The sequence below is a fragment of the Myotis nattereri genome (assembly GCF_964212035.1).
Source record: "Myotis nattereri genome assembly, chromosome: 2".
Classification (NCBI taxonomy): Eukaryota; Metazoa; Chordata; class Mammalia; order Chiroptera; family Vespertilionidae; genus Myotis; species Myotis nattereri.
Window position 1 is genome coordinate 30,940,382 of NC_138076.1, and position 15,528 is coordinate 30,955,909.

A 15,528-nucleotide genomic window follows, 5' to 3' on the forward strand; every position below is an offset into this window, starting at 1 on the left:
ATCTGCATTGCTCTAACAAACAGCCCCTTACAATGGCAATTCACTGTAAGAACACTTTAAGTTTGACACAAAGTTCTCAATAGTTTATCAAATAATAAAAAAACAACTTGTTTTACTTACAACAAATGCCACATATATTCTTAGATGCTGCAGTGGTTACTCAAAGCTTCCTTATGGCAGCTTCATAGAGGATGTAGAACAACTATGGAGAGATACTAATTCTCTGCAATATATGGGTAAAGTGACTCATGTCTCACTTAGATATGGAAATCCCCTTTCAATAAACGGGCAGATAAGGACACAGATTATCATGCAAAAAGTTAGTCTAAACCAAGTCAGCAAACTCAGGGCCAGAAAATAAAAGTATTTTCAGCTTTGTGGTCATATGATCTTTCTGTCACAGCCACTCAACTCTGCCATTGTACAAAAACAGCCACAGACAATGTGTAAGTGAATGAGCATGGCTGTGTGCCAATAAAACTTTATTTATGGACACTAAAATTTGAATTTCATATAATTTTCATGTGTCACAAAATAGAATTCTTTTGATTTTTTTTTTTTTTAACCATTTAACAATGTAAAGATCATTCTTGGCTCACAGACATACAAAAACGGGGGGAGGGCTGGATTTGGCCTGTGGGCAATACTTTTCCAACTCCTGGTCTTGATATATACTCTTTTGACATTTATTTGCCAGCAATTATGTAACTTCTACTTCATTAATAAGTGAGAACAATAATACAAAATTTTGCTTAAGGCTTTGTCTAAACTGCTGGTGTACCAATTTTTAAGATAAAAATTTAAAAATCACTTATGTCAAAATTAAATATACTGCTAGAGGAACTAGCTAAATTTCATTTATTTCTTGATGTCACTTCTATACAGCTCTCATGCACATAGCAGGGAACACACCTTCATTTCACAATGGCATCTGGCTGCACTTCTGATTATAATACAGCAAGTGCAAGTTCACTTGGAAATGCACATTTATATACCCTATAAAAATTAAATACGCTACACTAGGATGTGTAATAGCAAAAGCATGATTTTGAAATTCCATGACTAGACCACTTCTACTTGGCTTAATAAAAAATGTACCCAATCATTTAAATCTGGCCATTTGGGGTAACATGACAGAATATAAAATGTTTATCATGTAAAATGGCAATTTACCTTTTGATAAAATAATCTTTAAACTTGAAACCTTTTTATTGAATTGTTATATGGATATATATTATGATAGCAAGAAGATTTAGCAACTTGGCTAATTTTTTAAAAATTTGTTCCTGAAGTAACATTATTCTTGTTAAAATAAAACAGTAGCTAAATGAATCTTTTCTTTTTACATTTAATGTGTTAGGTTGCTTCCAAATCAACTTCCCAGCCAAAAAAAAAGAAACAACAGTCTGAGACTCACTTGAGTGTTTAATTCAAACCTATATTTGTAAGTTTCTAAAATGTTGATCCACAGACCACTTTCGTTACACGTGTACCAACGAAAACAAAAGGCAGAGAATCACTGCCATCCCTACAAAAGGAATGGCTCCTTTTCTAACATTCTTTAAAAATATACATTGTACAGTCTTTGCGCCTCACCAAAGGTGGCAATGTAATAAATACACTGGCTTAGTTCTCCTCCCTGTTCAGCAAGGTCCACCAACTACCTGTTATAAGCCCTCTCCTTTTTGGATTTCTCCAGGGCTTTGTCCATTGTTTTCTCGTTCTCCCCTCGACACTTGGGACAGTACCACTTGCCCTTTGGTTTATGATTCAGTCCTACACAGGAGAAGTGGAACCACTCGATGGGGCACTCGTCATTGTCACAGCCGATCATTTCTCCATAGGAGACCTGATTGCACAGACAGTACGTGGGCTCGTTCGGGTCGATGGGAAGGTCTGCAGGGGATGCTTCCCTCTCTGCTTTGGCCTTGGAGCGTTTCTTCTTCTTGGAGGCCTTTGCTTTCTTCTCCTTAGGCGTTCCTGAGGTGATGTCATCATGATCGTGATTATTGGCTGCATTCTCCCGATTTTCATTATTGCGCTGTCTCCGAGACCTCTTGTTATTGGGCTTTTCTGCCTGTGTGATTGTCTCGTTCTTGGACTTATCCTGGCCGGCTTTGCCACTGTGGCCAGTGGTGTCGTTGACCTCTTGGTGTGCCTCAAAGAGTTCCACGTGACTGTCCACCTGCCTGGTCCTGTTCTCCACCAGCTCCACCATCTGACTCACAATCTGGATCTTCTCGTCGCCCAGCTCCTGGCTGCGGATCAGGGCTCTCTGAATGCAGTGCAACGCTCTCCTCTTCTGGTTGCTGTCCGTCTCCCGCTTAAACTTCTCGTAATACTCATCTAGCTCCTTCAGGATTTCTGCAAAGGAAAAAGTAAGCATTACACCCACACTATAACATTATCAAGCTTTTTATTTAATTCTCTAGTCTATGAAAATGTAATTGCAAAGCACAGAAATAATCAATGCAAGGCTTCTTAGTATGAAAAATCTGATAACTTGTATACCCTCTCAGCAGATCTTTTCTTTTTCCTGTTGAAAAAAATCCCTGGAACTAAATACAAATGTCAACACAGTTCTCATTTAGCATAGTGCCAAAGTTCTCCAAGGGATTCTGTGTGTGTGCAGAAGCGTAAGTAACAAATACTCCTGGGATGGGCAATTAGGGGGAAAGTTCACATTTAGATGAAGCGCTGGGGTCCAAATTTTTATTTTCAATAAAATTTGTGACTATGTTCTATATTTCCATTGTTTTTATTCAAATATTTTCTAATAATTAAAGGCCTTTATTCCTTTTATTTTATGTACTAATGTCCACAATACCCTATGAGATTACAGCATGTATATAATATTACTTATGCCCTTGCTGGTGTTCAGTAGTTAAGAGTGTCGGCCAAAATACTGAAAGGTCTTGGGTTCAATTCCTGGTCAAGGGCATGTACCTGGGTGGCAGGTTCCATCCCTGGCCCAGGTTGGGGCTCAGGCCAGAGGCAACCAATCAATGTGTCTCTCTCATATCAATATTTCTATCTCTCTCTCCTACTCCCTCCTCCCTTCCACTCTCTAAAAAGCAACAGAAAAATATCCTCAGGTGAGGATTTATATAATAAATAAAAATAAATGTTACTTATAATCCAGAGCTTCAATTTATCAGTCGCATCACTTTCATCCTAGCATGTATTACTGAAAACAAGAAAGGTTTGACAATCTGGCCTTGCTGATTTTGCTTTTGCATTTACTGCTTAAATAATAATACATTTATAGCTACAGATTGTAAAACATAACTAAAATAAATTAAAAATAAATGTAAATCTTCTCAGACAGGTAGGAAGACAGTATATGTGAACTTAAAATGTAACTAGGCAATTTCTCAAGAAATAAAAGCTGTTAAAAAATCTGACTGAAATAAGGAAAATAAACATTCTTGCCAAAAGCCTAAATACACAGGTAGAAATTTCCAGTTATTTCCCCAAATAGTACAGTTAGATAGTATCAGACTTTTCTCCTGAAAACCTTTTTCAGGCTCTCAAAACCAGGGAATCCTACTCTCCATTATGAAGTGTGCATGTGGAGATGTGGGGATGTGGGGAGAAAATGTATAAAATGTGGCTATCGCCCAGGTTTAATTTCCAAATAGTTATAAGGGATAAATCTAAAATTAGGGTAAACATATGAACTTAGGCAAACACTGAAGTTTACCTAAACTGTAAGTATTATTTTCCAGGCTATATTCTTAAACAAAATAGCACTGAAGATATTTTAGAGAAACAATGTAGACCAGTGGTTCTCAACCTTCCTAATGCCACGACCCTTTGATACAGTTCCTCATGTTGTGGTGACCCCCAATTTCATTGTTACAAATTGAACATAATTAAGGCATAGTGATCAATCACAAAAACAACATGTAATTATATATGTTTTCCGATGGTCTGAGGTGCCCCTTGTGAAAGGGCTGTTCGAAGACAGTCTCTCACCAGGAAGGAGGAATGCCACAGCCTTACAGTCTCTTACAGTAATTAATTCTGAAAATAAATAGCTATGCCCCACTTAACCCAAGTTCTATTTCATCTTAAAATGAGTTTCTGCCATTTATTTTTAAACAAACTGCACATTACAAAACTATCATTTGGCTTAATAAGTAGCCAAATTTCTAGAGACAGTTTTAACATTTCATAGAAAAGAGGACAATTCTACCATATGGCTAATTTAAAATTTTAATAAATACAGCTTCTTTTATATCACAAGCAAGCTTACATTCATGTGAAGCCTCTCTTGCAGGAAAGAAACAAACATCACATTAGCAATAAGTAATTGTTACCTTCATAATGGTATGTATCTCTTGGATGCCCCAAGCAAAGTACTCTATTAACAGAGCCGTGCAAGTTCACATGTCTGTCAGGAGGAACACCAGTGCCAACCAGGGAGGCATCTGGCCAGGAAACCCGTTTCTTCAGCCCCATCAGCGCAAACGGCTGCTGACCCCTCTCATCTAGAAATGCTCCACAGCAACATTACTGTGGGAAAGCAATGGCACTACGAAAGAAATGTTAAGGTTTAAATAAGAATTCAGCAAAATTTAATCTGACCTTTCCAATGATCAGAAATGTATTTTAATTTTTACATAAGGTTTGCACTTAAGTCCTTTATGAAGCTGACTTCCCATGGTGGGTGGTTAGGCAGGACTTAAAAAATAACACTTGAAAAATAATTCAAACATAATTTTGAATCCAATAATTCAAGAATAACCTCAAAGGCCATTTAAAATTGGCAGATTATAATCCATCCTTAGGAATTAATCTCCAACTGATGCACACTAAGCAAAAGACTGTTAAGCAACTTTGACTTGCAACACAGGTCTTTATTAATTTTTTAGAACTATGCTGCATTTATAGTAAGTGCCAACCCAATGTGTTCTGACTATTATCATGACGGGTTAGGCTTTACAGCTCACTCAACAGCGCTGCTTCAGAGGTGCCGGGTGGGGTGGGATTCATTCTCTCCGGAGTCAAATAAGGGCCGCAGCATGTATTCACTGAACAGCGACAGGTTTCTTCATAGGAGTAAAGAAGGAAGTATCTTTAAGGGGTACGACGTGGATGTCAGGACATTTTTAGAAGACGCTTTTTTTTTTTCGTCATCTAGGAAAGTGCTGATTGACAGTGCCAGTGACCACGAATTCTGCAAAGGCCGCCAAACACAAATACCCCGGTTCTTCAATCACTGCACTACCCGAGCCATCCCGGGCACCGACAGCTCCCGGGTCACTCACGTTTCCCCCGTTCCTCGCGGCCGCTGGCCTGTCCCGCGGGTCCCTGGGGCCGGGGTGGGAGGCATATGCTTCGTCCTCGGTGGAGCCAGGAACACAGCTGACAAACCTTGCCCCCGGCACCGGGGCACCGCCATTGCTCCGCGGCCGGAAGTTGCCTGGCTCCGGTCCCCCTAGGGTCAGGGCGGGGCCATCACCAGGCCAATGGGGAGGCGTCCAGCGGGCGACGCACCCCGCCCCGGGAACCACCGCCTATGGGGGGTCATCGGGCCGCAGGCGGAGGCCAGACGGGGAGCAAATCACGGAGCAGAACTGGGGAACACGGCCCACCCCGCAGCGCTGATAGCCAATCCAAGGCCGGAAGCCGGGCGACCCGAAGACATTCAAATCAATTCAACCTCCTCCCTCCTCCCAGCCCCTCCACGAAAGAGAAAAAAGAAGGCCGCGGAAACACGGATCGGTGCCAGTCACAGCGCAAGGCCCGCCCCCATCCGGCCCGGCGACCAATGGCTCAGGAGCGGACTGATAAGGACATTCCATGGGGACGCCACAGCCAATCAAAAGAATGTTGAAGCGGGACGTTCCCAATATGCTAATAGGCCTCTTATAAATGTCGCTGCGAAACCGAGTTTCTGGTAGAGCGCGCAGGGGCGCCTCGCGGAGAGGAGACTTCTGTGCGTTTCGCGGCTGCCGAAGGCTCCCCACCTCCCCCCACTCTTCCGTTTCCCTGCTGCGCAGCCTTGTAAACAGGAGTAAACTCCGAGTGACGACCTACGTTCCAAACAGAGCCCCCATGCCATGCCTGACCTGGCAGGAAAGTTTCCCCAACAGCCAACAATTCCCAGCGGACATGAGCCCTCCGCTTCTCCCTGGCACTCTGGGCGGCCGGGGCTGCAGACGACGACCCACAGGTCCTCTCCCGTGCCAGGTTCCTCTCCAAGCCCCTGGTCTAAGCGCACGCCCCCTGAGCACAGCACAGATGGTCGACCTGCCTCATCCTCCCCTCCCTTCCCGGCTGTACGCACGGAAGAAAGCCCTGGCCCTCTGCTAACTACACCCGGCCGTGTCGTCCCTCACTCGGTGTCCAGCGCCGCGGGAGAGTCGGGGGGGACTGGGTGGGGGCGACCGGGGCCACACCGCGCATAGTACCGACCCTAGACTTTATATAACAGATTCGGGACCGGGTGGAGGCGGCTCCGGAGATGGCGAGCAGGGCCAGGGACCCCTCGTCCGCAGCGCCCTCCCAGCAGCCCTGCGCGTAGCCCCATCCCTGCGCCCCTCGGCCCCAGCGAACGCGGCACATCCCTCCTCCTGCGCCGTAGCCTGCGCCCCTGAGCCCCCTCCCCCGCAGCACCCCGCCTCGTCACTTCACTACAAAGAGCGCTTTGCTCGCGCAGCCTGGCATTGAGACCTCTCATTTCTCCTTCCTCCTCCGTGTCCCGGCTTTGCGCACAAGGACCTTGGAGAATCAAAGACGCTCCAGACCTTTTGTTCCTGCCGGGGCAGAGCCGCCGCCAGGGGCCCAGGGCTCCCCGGGAAGGGAACAGGACGACCCGCGGCCCCGCGGCGAGCCGCGACCCGCGGGGATGGAGCGGCCGCCCCCGCCCATCCATCCCGCCGTACCTTGGTATTTCGCGTCGATCTCCCGCATCAGCGATACGTTTCTCTGCAGGTCGAAAGGCAGAGACTCGATGGAGTCCAGGTAGTCCTCCACATAGTTCACCAGGTGGATCTGCTCCCCGTTGGCAGGGCTCAACATGGTTCACCGAGATCCCCGGCGACTCGGCGCGGCTTTCCGCTTCCTCCAGCCCCCGCCCCCTCGGAGCCCAGCCCTGCAAAATGCAAACCTCCCGCCCGCCGGCGTCCCCCCTCCTGCCGGCCCCGCGCCGCTACATCTGCGAGCCGCGCCGCCTGGGCCCGGGGACCCGGCGCGGGCGGGCCGGGCCAGCGCTCCGCGGCCTCGGGCGCGGGGCGGGCGCGGGCGGGCGTGCGGGCGCGCACCCCGGCGCAGGGGCCGGGGCCGGGCCGAGCGAGCGCGGGAAGGGGAGCGCGCTGCCCGCCGCGCCGCACTTGTCCAACGTGGAAAACCCAAATACCAGTTTCAAACACTTGGGAAACATTCGGCCCCCCGCACAGCGCATGCGCTCCGTCACCCCCCGCTGCCCCCTCCCCGCGGGCCCCGCCCCCGCCGCATTCACGCCCCTCACCGGCCCTGCCTCGCGGGGGTGTGGCTTTGTCTGTCACCTTTGCCGGGGCGGGGGTCGCGGGGGCAAGAGGCGGCAGAGGAGGCGCAAACTTTACTATGAGTTTCGTACGTGGACGCAGAGCCTGTTCGGCACCGCTGCATGCCTGCCGGGTGACGCGGGGTGGCAGCCAGACCCACCCAAGACCCAGACGGAACCGGCCCAGCCGCAGGACCGCCGCCTCGAGATCATCGCACGCCTAGGCAGTCTCCAGCTTCTCCCACTCAGCCCCTCAATCTCTAGTGCCCACCGCGCAGCAGGGGTATATATACGTCTCGGAACAGACTGACAACTCCGTGAGCCAGTCCACTGCCGCCTTTATGTCAGTGGCCCAATCAACATGAAGAGAAGGCGGGACGAGGTCGGAGAGCTCCTCCAGGGCTCTTTACTACACAGTACAGTACTAGAAACCCGCGTCCTGCGGAGGGGTGGAGACTGGGCGGCCCGAGCGGGGCGGAAGTGGTGGCTCATGCGCACTTGGATGGCCAGGGCGGCCGCTGGCCCGCGCGGGACACCTACCCTTTCATGGCCGGACCACCACTCCCAGCAATCTCGGCGGCTCGCGCGCCTGCGCGGTCCTCACCGCGCTCCCTTTGTGTCACCGGCCAGAGCCCAGCACCGAGCGGTCTGGAGACAAAGGGGCCCGCGAGGGGAACTGCTTCCGGCCGGGCCGTCGCAGAGGGCGGGTGACCTCGACCCCTTGCAGCCTGAGCTCTGCAATCTGCTCTCAAACTCCGCTCCTTCACTTCGGGAAAGACACCTAGACCTAAGCCGGACAGGCGTCTCCGGGGTCCTGGGGTCTCTTTCTGTGCTGTCTCGGCCTCCCCTCCCCAGTGGCTCCTCTCCGCACCCCGAACTCCCAGATTTGGGTCTTTTTAAAAAGCCGAGGCACAGACTATCCCGTTGCCTGGACGACGGGCCGGCGCACAGGCCCGCCCCTTACGTCAGAGATTCCGCCTGGTGGGCGTGGCCACCCCGCCTTTGTCCGCCGTTCCCGGCCTGCGCCGCTGCGCGTCCTTCCTGGCCGCGGCCGCCCGACGCGGTGGCCCGCGCTTCCCGCCCGTCCTCCTCTGCAGTCCGCGCGCCCCGTCTTCCCCAAGGTGCGCGGTTGTCTGGTCGTCGTCTCTGTAAATTAGCCTCAGCCTCGTGACGTCTCTGCCGACGCCGGGCCAGGGCAGGGCTCCGCGTTTCCTCCCATTTATTAATTCAGAAGGTTTCACCCATTACTCCGGGGCTGCCCTGTTGCCATATGTGTAGGGTGCACCGTGTAGACATAAAATAATTACATTGCAGGTCTATCGGACGCAGTTCTAGGATTGAGATTCGGGGTGTTCGTGACCCAACAATGTGGCAATCAAGGCCTTTGGGAGTTTACTTAAAATTCCTACATGCAATCCAGGAATATTTCCGGCCAATCCAATTTTTGTGAAGTTGGATTGGGTATTATCCGCAGTGGTGCTCTTTCCAGCGACCCGAAGGGCATCTTGTGATATGATACCAGTACAACAAATGAGGCTAAATGGAGCTGTTCTGTCACTCGAAATGGATTGTTTACATTGGAACGTTTGTTACTACGGCGACAAACGACGGATAATATTTACACTTTGAAGTAAATGGGTTTGTTCTTCACTCTTATTTACATTCCCTCATCCAAGCCCCACATCTGGAGGACGTTCACTTTGATATTTGGGGAAATGACTGTTATTTTACTTAAAGATTCACACGTTTTCCAGTCTTGGCCCAGTTAAAAGCACATCACAAGGAAAGTTTCATTTCATACAACAAAATTTATTGGTCTGCACAAGGACTAATATTATGACATTATGTGGAAATGGATGTTTTGCACGGAATAAAGAGAGTACAAAGTTGAATAAGAACAACTATAAATTTTCCTCTAAGCGTGCAAGCAGTTTTATTGTCTTATTTTTGTTTTGTTCTCACAGAGGATATTTTTCCATTGCTTTTTTTTTCTTCCTCTTTTAGAGGGAGTGGGAGAGGGAAAGATCCATGTGAGAGAAACAACGATTGGTTACCTCGGAACCTGCAAACAAGGTATGGGTGCCCTTGACCAGAATCGAACCCGGGACCCTTTAGTCCTCAGGTCGAGGCTCTATCCACTGAGCCAAACCAGCTAGGGCCATGCAAGCAGTTTTAAAGTACAACAGCAAGAGAGAGAGATAGGTTCTCTCTCTTGCATTCATTGGCTCTTGACCGAGTAGTGTTTATATGAACTTAAGGTTAGAAATCATTTATTCCTTCTAACGACAGTCAAGCTGGAATTTGGACATGGTTATCTTTTCTAAAAGTCAGGATACTATCTGAATAATGATTGCTCTCATATTTCATGGACTTTACAGACACTTAAAACAAAAACATCTTACTCATTCCATAAGAAATATTTAATGAGTGATGCCTACCATGTTCTATCTAGCTACTGTTCTATGCCCTGGGGATACAGTAGCAAATAAGGAGCTTACATTCCATAAGACATGTAATTTACCCCTTTGGGTAAGAAGTCAGAAAATATTTATTAACTTTATAAAATTATAAAAAGATATTCCTTTAGATTTACAGTGGTTCTCAACCTTCTGGCCCTTTAAATACAGTTCCTCATGTTGTGACCCAACCATAAAATTATTTTCGTTGCTACTTAACTGTAATGTTGCTACTGTTATGAATCGTAATGTAAATATCTGCGATGTAGGATGGTCTTAGGCGACCCCTGTGAAAGGGTCTTTTGACCGCCAAAGGGGTCGCGACCCACAGGTTGAGAACCGCTGCTTTAGAAAACAGTGAATGACTTCACTGTTTTCTTAACAAGGTTAGAAGACCAATAGCTAAAAGAATGAACTGTGATCATGCATTTGCAATACATATACCACTAAGGAAAAGTGTTTAATTTTGAAGATACATTGAAGAATCTTGGTTGTTTCAGTTGCTCTTTGGAGTGTAGATAGAGAGTAATATATTTTTCTAAAATGATATTTCTAGTTTAACTGAAGATGCTCATACCTAAGGGAGTAAAAGATAAGAGATAAATATATAATTATGTTTTGAGCTGCTTAAAAAATAAATCAACACATTCATTTCAAACTTGAAATGCCCATTGTCTTTTCTACTTTGGATTTACAAGATTTTGCCTTGCAAGAAAATGTAATACTGAGAACTACATTTTTTGTTGTCATTTAAGGACTAAGAAATGGCATTTATGATATTTTGGAATGATTTCTTTTAATACACTTCCTTGTTCTGACCTAGATTAGGGAGGGGGTCATTTCAAATGAACAAGATCCTCCTTTTTGGTATATAATCTTCCCAGTCACTTTTACTTTACCTTAATATTCAACCTGCAAAAGAAGTCATATTTTTAACAATCGTTAAATAATGAATTATGCTTGTAATTGTTTTGCTTCCCTCCCAAATTAAAAGGTAGAATTGCTGCAAGTCAAAGGCTGAACCCATTGCATGACCAGTTTTCTTAAGACAGAAGATACATTGTTAATTTAAAAGTCATGACTTCTATGACCAGTTCAAACACTGCAGCTATCCAGATTGTGTGCAGGATTTGGTCTACAATGTTATTAAATCTGTTTTCAAAACCTCCAGTTTTTCCCTTGAATTCTGTGTTCTCACAGATTGCAATCAAGCCTTTTGTTCATTTTCTTATTTTACTGGCACACCTAATAATTGGATTAGAGCTTCCTCTAACAGGTATTTTTTTTTAAATGCACCTGGCATGTTTCATACTTTTTTTTTTTTTAAGTTACTGATTTCAGAGAGGAAGGGAGAGAGAGAAACATTAATGATGACAGAGAATTATTGATCGGTTGCTTCCAGCATGCCCCACACTGGGGAACAAGTCCGAAATCCGGGCCCTGACCGGGAATCGAACCGTGACCTCCTGGTTCATAGGTCGATGCTCAACCATTGAGCCGTGCAGGCCGGGCTCTACCAGGTATTTTACCACCCAAATTTCTTCCCAGATGCACAACGGATTTCATCAGATTAATTCAGCAACCCTTTTCTGAATTTAGTGCTGGTACAGTTCAAGATTCAAAAGACTTTACAATCTATAAAGTACTCAGGGAGAGAAATATGCACATTGTACTAGAAACAAGAGTCACTGCAAAATAACACCGAGGTAAGGACACAGGCAGTGAGGAGAGGACAGTACTCCAGGAGAACTCCGAGTAGTCAGGGAGCACCGCTTAGCTTTGATGTCGTGGTCTCCTAATTCACAGCAACAGGTTCTAACATTTTAGTGTTATGCATAGAACATAATTTACATTAGGGTACAGTTCAGCTTGAAACAGTTAGACTCCAGGGATCAAAAAAAAAATTTATTTTAATGCTTTAGGAACATACTGATTTGTCTTTCAATAGAATTAACAAAACAACCGCCCCCAAAGAACTGAGAAGTCGCCGTGCTCTTTAAGGACCGCAAGAGCAAAGATTTCTGTGTGTTTATTTTTGTAACACTGTTTTGCAAGATATTAACAGGGGCACGTTTGTCGAGATAATTTGAAAGTAACTTCAAGTGAATCCGCCTTTAAAAAGTCCCACTGAAACCGCAATTCAGAATGTTTTTGTTCTTGAGAGACTAGATGATCTTTTAACCTTAAAATGAATCCCAAGCAGACGTTTCCTACCACGTGTACTGGTACTTGGTGAACGGGTGCTTTCCTAGCTTTGGTCTTCCACGCGGAGACTGAGACAGGGTGTGTTGGGGATGCAAACATGCTCCGGGTGAGCGCGTCTATCGAGGGGCAAACCTGTGTCCACGTTGGGGTGCAAACGTGCTTCGCGAACACGCGAGAACCGGCGGCCGGTCCCGTACCGTGAACTCCGGCTCCCAGAGCCTTCCCGCGCCCGGGTTCATACCACGTCCGCGATCTGCTCAGATAAGGGGGCGTCCCTCCCCGGGGCGGGAGAGAACACCCCTCCCCGCGGCCCCGGCACCGACGCCGTCCCCCCGGCGCCCCTCCCCTCCCCCAGCGCTCCGGCGGGCGCCGACTGGCCAGGCGGAGGCGGAGCCGGCGCTTCCCGGCGGCTAACCCGGGGTGGGGGGAGCCGGACCCAGTCCTTTCCGGGATGGGCGCGGCGGTGCCTGGTCCTCTTCCGGGGTGGGCGGGAGCTGGGCGGGCCCATTCCGGGGTGGAGGTGGCCGCGTCCGTCCCCTTTCGGGGAGGGCGGGGCCCGACCGGGGACCTTCCGGGCTGGGCGGGGCCGTGTCGGCCGCCTTCGGGGGTGGGCGGGGCGTGGGCGGGGCGGTCCCTCCCGAGTGGGCGGGGCCTTGGGGTGGGCGTGGCGCGCTCCCAAGCTGCCCTGGTCCTCTGGTTCCGGGTGGCTCGCGGGCCTGTCATGCTGCGAGTGCGCGTGGCCAGTCTGGGCGCTCGGCTGCTCCCGGCCTCACTGGGCCCGCGGCCGGGGCCGGGGCCGGGGCCGGGGCCGGAGCGGGCGGTGTCCGGGGCGCGCGGGCGGGGCTGGCTGCAGCCTGAAGGCCACGATACGGGCGTCAAGGTGTACAACAGCCTCACCCTGAGAAAGGACCCTTTAATCGTGGGCAGCGCGGACGCCGCCTCCTGGTAGCTCCCGGGGACTGTGGGGAGCGAGGTTCGCGGGGAGGCGGGGCGGGGAGGACTGTGGGCTGAGCGTTTTGTGTGGAGAGCGGGGTCGGGCTCTCAGGTGGAAACCATTTAGTAAATAATAAAATACATGGCACCATGGTATAGTCACAGTGAAATGACAGGATGTTGGTATGAAGCTAGCAAGTCAAGTAATACTATATTCCCAGCTGTACATTCCACAAAAGTGGTTACTTGAAAAAAGAAAATAAAAAAAGACATGGTTGCCCGAACCGGTTTGGCTCAGTGGATAGAGCGTCGGCCTGGGGACTGATTGGTCCCGGGTTCGATTCCGGTCAAGGGCATGTGCCTTGGTTGCAGGCACGTCCCCAGTAGCGGGTGTGCAGGAGACAGCTGATCCATGTTTCTCATTGATGTTTCTAACTCTCTATCCCTCTCCCTTGTAAAAAATCAATAAAATATATATTTTTTAAAAGACATAGTTATATGATGATCCTAGTTGAGAAAGTGATATCTTCTCTTGCAAATATGTTTCACATGACGTATTTTAACTTTGTTCCTAGGTATAGCTGTGGACCAACTGTTTATGATCACGCACACCTTGGCCATGCTTGGTGAGTGTCCTCAATGGGAATTTTCATGTATTTGGGAAAGAAAAGCCTTTTGCCGGTTTTTTCATCTCTCAAGTGTCTGCGTAAGAATACTGAATAATTGCTATATTCCAGGCAGTGTGGGCAGCACAGGTGTTACAGTCTCATTTGGCTCTTGTCACAGTTCTAAACACTTACATGGATTTCACAGGCGAGGCAACCCCGGAGGCGATGAGAGCAGTGAAAGGACCCATTTTGGAATTAGATGTTTCCTGATGGGCTTAGTGAGGTGAGGCCTTCCAGTGGCCCTGGAATCGGCTGGTCAGTTCTTATGTCTTGCTCCCACTACCATATTTATTTACTTTCCAACTTTGGACAAGCCACTTTAATACTTTCAGTTCTGTTTTTTTTCATCTTGAGATGGGAGGGTGATAACAGTATCCATTGTTTTGTTTTTTTAAATCCTCACTCGAAGCTATATTCATTGCTCTTTAGAGAGAGAAAGGAGGGAGGGAGAGAGAGACAGACAGACAGACAGACAGACAGACATTGATGTGAGAACATCATTGGCTGCCTACCTTCCTGCCCCAACTGGGGATCAAACCCACAACCTAGGTATGTGCCCTGACTTGGAATCGAACCTGCAACCTTTTGGTGTTGAGACAACGCTCCAACCAAATGAGCCCCCTGCCAGGGCAATAGTATTCATCTTTTTGAATCTTCACAATTTTATGAGATTGTTGCTTAACACAGTACCTGAAGTGTGATGTGTGGTGAGGGTTCAACAATTATTGAGGACAAGTAACCTACCAGTGGTCACGCACATGGGATGTGTTGGAGCTGGGGTGGAGCCTGGTATATATCTGACCCCTGTGTTCTCCCATTTGCTCTCTCATTTGTTAAAATTGCCACGTTCCCTAATATTTTGTATGTTCTCTTATACATCACTTAAACTTGTTATTCTTCAGCTAGAGACTAAAAGTAAAAAGTTACCTTTCTTTAGTATACATATACAAAATTATATATCTGCCAGCAAAATCTTGAACTTTTTTGTGTTTTTTTTTATAACAAAATAAATGGTCTAGAAATCATTCTTTTTCCCCTTCACTTGGGGCTAACTTAATTATAAAAAAAGCATATTTTGACCTCTTCATTGAAGCATGAAACATATTGGGGAAATATGAAAATGAATAATCTCCCAACTTGAAAAACCTCTCCATAAAGGCAGAAGAGAAAGAAAACAGTTTTATTATTGAATAAGCATTAAACCAACATGATAGGCAGCCCACTAAAATGATTGCAAAGATAGAAAGAAATTGTACTCTCTGTAGAGCTAAGTGGATACCATTCACTAGTTAGGCAGGGCTTGCTGTGTTGACTTGGGTGATAGAACATTATTTTCATTGACTTCATTTTTAAGGGATGGCTTTCAGGTCCTTGAAACTTTCCTGAGTTGTCCACACTGACAGAGGCTTATTTAGTTACTAGAGGCCCAGTGCACAAATTCGTGCACAGGTGAGGTACCTTGGGGTGGCCTGCAGGAATTGGGCCCCAGCTCGTGCTCCCAATCTCACAGCCCCACAGCCCCACCTGGCACCTCACCTGCTCCACCATCCCACCTGCGGGGTGATCGATCAAGGTGGGCCCCCTTCCTGGCTCCCTCAGCACCTGGGAGCCACCACTGGTCGCCGTCTGCAGGGCAATCAGCAGGGCGATCAGGCCCCCACTCGCGCCTGCCTTGGCCTGGTGCCGCCCGCTCACCTGCTCCACCATCCTGCTGCAGTCCCGTTCTCTCACCAGGGCCCATCGGGCTGGCAGTGCCTTCCCTGCTGCCTGCTGC

General features: G+C 47.8%; 2 protein-coding genes across 6 annotated transcripts in view; one reads left to right on the forward strand and one right to left on the reverse strand.

Annotated features, from left to right (window-relative positions):
• Positions 1–1,412: 1,412 nt before the first annotated feature.
• On the reverse strand, positions 1,413–7,189 carry ING1 (inhibitor of growth family member 1). Of its 3 annotated transcripts, XM_081084472.1 has the most exons (3): positions 5,274–5,435; positions 4,323–4,537; positions 1,413–2,364 (listed from the first exon to the last, which is right to left on the reverse strand). In XM_081084472.1, exons 2-3 carry the CDS (start codon positions 4,462–4,464, stop codon positions 1,661–1,663), a joined length of 846 nt encoding a protein of 281 aa, XP_080940598.1. In that variant the 5' UTR covers positions 4,465–4,537; positions 5,274–5,435; the 3' UTR covers positions 1,413–1,660. The 3 variants fall into 3 exon arrangements, with proteins under 3 accessions (XP_080940598.1, XP_080940599.1, XP_080940600.1); XM_081084473.1 differs by lacking the exons at positions 4,323–4,537; positions 5,274–5,435 and adding an exon at positions 6,894–7,189; XM_081084474.1 differs by lacking the exon at positions 4,323–4,537 and having other exon boundaries at positions 5,274–5,436.
• A 5,685-nt stretch (positions 7,190–12,874) lies between these two features.
• CARS2 (cysteinyl-tRNA synthetase 2, mitochondrial) overlaps positions 12,875–15,528 on the forward strand; it is a gene marked incomplete at its 5' end in the record, with an annotated part of 34,681 nt that continues 32,027 nt past the window's right edge. Inside the window, 2 exons of one of the 3 annotated variants that reach the window (XM_081084475.1) lie at positions 12,875–13,098; positions 13,662–13,712. In XM_081084475.1, coding sequence (XP_080940601.1) covers positions 12,875–13,098; positions 13,662–13,712 — 275 coding nt within the window. Of the gene's footprint in view, positions 13,099–13,661; positions 13,713–15,528 lie in introns of those variants that run through there. The other 2 variants (XM_081084476.1, XM_081084477.1) reach the window with 2 other exon arrangements.

Excerpts from the sequence above, each read along its gene's own strand:
- ING1 (XM_081084472.1), bottom strand. The coding sequence starts at position 4,464 with ATGGGGCTGAAGAAACGGGTTTCCTGGCCAGATGCCTCCCTGGTTGGC. Across the intron at positions 2,365-4,322 it reads AGATACATACCATTATGAAG|AAATCCTGAAGGAGCTAGAT; the intron begins GTAACAATTACT and ends TTTCCTTTGCAG.